This window comes from Penaeus japonicus, unplaced genomic scaffold (genome assembly GCF_977035675.1).
Source record: "Penaeus japonicus unplaced genomic scaffold, GWHDUDI00000001_assembly GWHDUDI00000006, whole genome shotgun sequence".
NCBI classification, from domain to species: Eukaryota; Metazoa; Arthropoda; class Malacostraca; order Decapoda; family Penaeidae; genus Penaeus; species Penaeus japonicus.
In genome coordinates, this window is record NW_028234408.1 from 17,968,364 (window position 1) to 17,970,863 (window position 2,500).

The window sequence follows — 2,500 nt, forward strand, 5'->3', positions numbered from 1 at the left end:
AGAAAGAAAAGAAAAAAAAAAAGAAACAGAAGAGCAAAAAGGGGAAAAAAATACATTTATCCTGAAGGGGACACGAGCGTACACAAATCTTGCACAAACGCCCAGTCTGCGCGCAAAAGTTAGCTGACTAAGCTTCGGTTGCAGATCCCGATAGCAACACTTACCTTGTTAGCGGCGAGCTCAAAGCCTGGTGAGAGGTGAGGCAGGTGACGGTGGAGTTATGGTGAGAGCGCCGGGGCGTGAAAGCCAGACGGGAACGTACGGTAACTCTTTTTCCGTCTGACATGGTCTCGGTCGATAGGCTAGTGCCTGAACGGATCGTCTCCCTTTGGCTGTCGTCCACCCACTGGATCTGTTGGATCATACAGTTTGTGCGCCACTGAGCGAAATGTACAAATCATGTCTTACCCGAACTAACTATTTGATATTTTATTTTGTAATGGTCTATTCATGTAATACATTATAAAAAAGTGAGAAAGTTCACTAAACAGCTTCATATCTTGAACCGAATATCTAATCGTATTAAACAACAATCAAATAATACTTTTCTCTCGAGAATGATTATTCAATCAAATCTATCAGCCAATCTACGAATCAACACATCAAAGAAAGCAAAAGGTTCGAGAATACATCAACATCAAGGAAAATAAATGGATGCAACGCATTAGCTGACTAGCGTCATCATATACACGTATTACGATTTTCGAGAAATCAGTATTGCTAAAGTCTCTTCTTTCTTCCTCTCGATTTAATTAGCAGCTTATTTGATGATACTGTCACATTAAAACATCAATAATCCATTTATATATATATAGATCATCTGTCCAAGGTACAGATGAACAATCCCCACTGTATCTTAGCACATCCTTATTCTGCATCACATATAGTGATATAGGATACAGTAAAGCTAAAAGCCACATCCCTTACCTCCGGAGAAGGCCTCCCGCCCCGACTCTCGCACTCCAGGTAGACCGTCATCCCCGCGGTCGTCTGGAGAACGGGGGGCTTAACCCTGGGGGGCTCCGGGGGCACGTAGACGGTGAGGCGGGCGGTCTGAGACCTGATGCCCGGCACTCCGTCACTCGCTGAGACCTGGCACTGGTAGAGCCCGTCGTCCTCAAGGAGCACGGGTTTGATCCTCAGGCTGAAGTCACCTGGGGGGCGAGGGGGGGGAGACGGCGTGCTGGCTTTAGTCAGGAAGGTTCTGGGTGGGTGGGCAGGTGGGTGGTTAATGGGCTGAGTAGGAAGTGGGGCTGATTGTACTTGCAGGGGAGGTGGGGGGGGGGGGGGAGTTTTGTGTGCATGTGTGTGTGTGTGTGTGTCAAATTATGATAGTACACAGACAACTCTTCCCTGTAATAAAGAGGATGCGATCTAAGCTTAGTCAAAGATATGGGCATCTGCTAGACATGCAAGTCGCTTTGGCTTCGAAACAACAATTTTTCGTCCCCTGACCCTCCTCTCCTCCATCTCACCTGATCTTTCATGAACACATGTTTTCGCTCGGCAATTGGCTGAAGTTATCGCTGAAGCTCTGACATAAATATTGCACTTTGGACCCAGGAAAGCTGCTAATATAGTTTGGATATGGAGTCCGAAATATGGCACTTAAAAGATCTAATATTCATTTCATTTGGTATTGGTATTACTTGCTCGTAGTGCAATGTATTATGGTGTATCGTTGTACTTATTACGCTTGCACGTTCCATCCTTTCTTGGCTGTGAATATTTTTTATTTCATTTTGTTTTTTATTTATTTATTTATTTATTTTACGATATTTCTTTTTTTTTTTTTTAGTATCATCAAGATAAAGGAAGCTTCAAAGCGTGACAAACGCCTATGACAGCCGCGGCATTAGAATGAAATCTATGTGTCAAACTTCAAATGTATTAGATATCTTTCATGAAGCTTGAGGCTGTTTGTGTCCAGCATATATGTGCGTGTTTGCAGGGGACAAGGAACTGGACGAAGAGGGCGAGGGGAGGGGCATATATGTGTGTTTTCGAAGGTGTCTGTGTTCATGACTTAAATCCAGTGCTTGAAGTGCACTTAAATTTTGCAAAAGCATACCCAAACTACTATTGGGTTTTTGTTAATATGCAGAAATAATATTGATAACTGCGTAATGTTTCCCGCATTTATTACATGGCAATATTATAATTTGTCATTTTCTTATGTGATCGTTTTTTTCTTCTCATTCTTATTAAAAACATACATACATGCATGGATACATACAAACACACACACACACACACACACACACACATACACACACACACACACACACACACACACACACACACACACACACACACACACACACACACACACACACACACGCACGTACGCGCATTTGCACTCCTTATCCATCTCTCTATCTAGCTTCCCGCCAAGCTGAGCAGTTCCCTCACCACGCCCGCCCACACCTTCCTGCCTGTCTGACCAGCTCACCTTCATCATCGGACCCAATCATGGCGTAGCGAGCGAAGCCAAAGAGGT

At 43.9% G+C, this 2,500-nt stretch overlaps 1 protein-coding gene across 1 annotated transcript in view; it reads right to left on the reverse strand.

Moving 5' to 3' along the window:
• The window catches only part of LOC122260317 (irregular chiasm C-roughest protein), a 258,250-nt gene that overhangs the window by 39,977 nt on the left and 215,773 nt on the right, over positions 1–2,500 (reverse strand). The window contains exons 4-6 of the mRNA XM_086537466.1: positions 2,453–2,500; positions 928–1,154; positions 165–352 (exon numbers count right to left, since the gene is read on the reverse strand). The exon at positions 2,453–2,500 is cut by the window's right edge and continues 65 nt beyond it. Of these exons, the coding sequence (XP_086393592.1) occupies positions 165–352; positions 928–1,154; positions 2,453–2,500 (463 nt within the window). The remainder of the gene's footprint in view (positions 1–164; positions 353–927; positions 1,155–2,452) is intronic.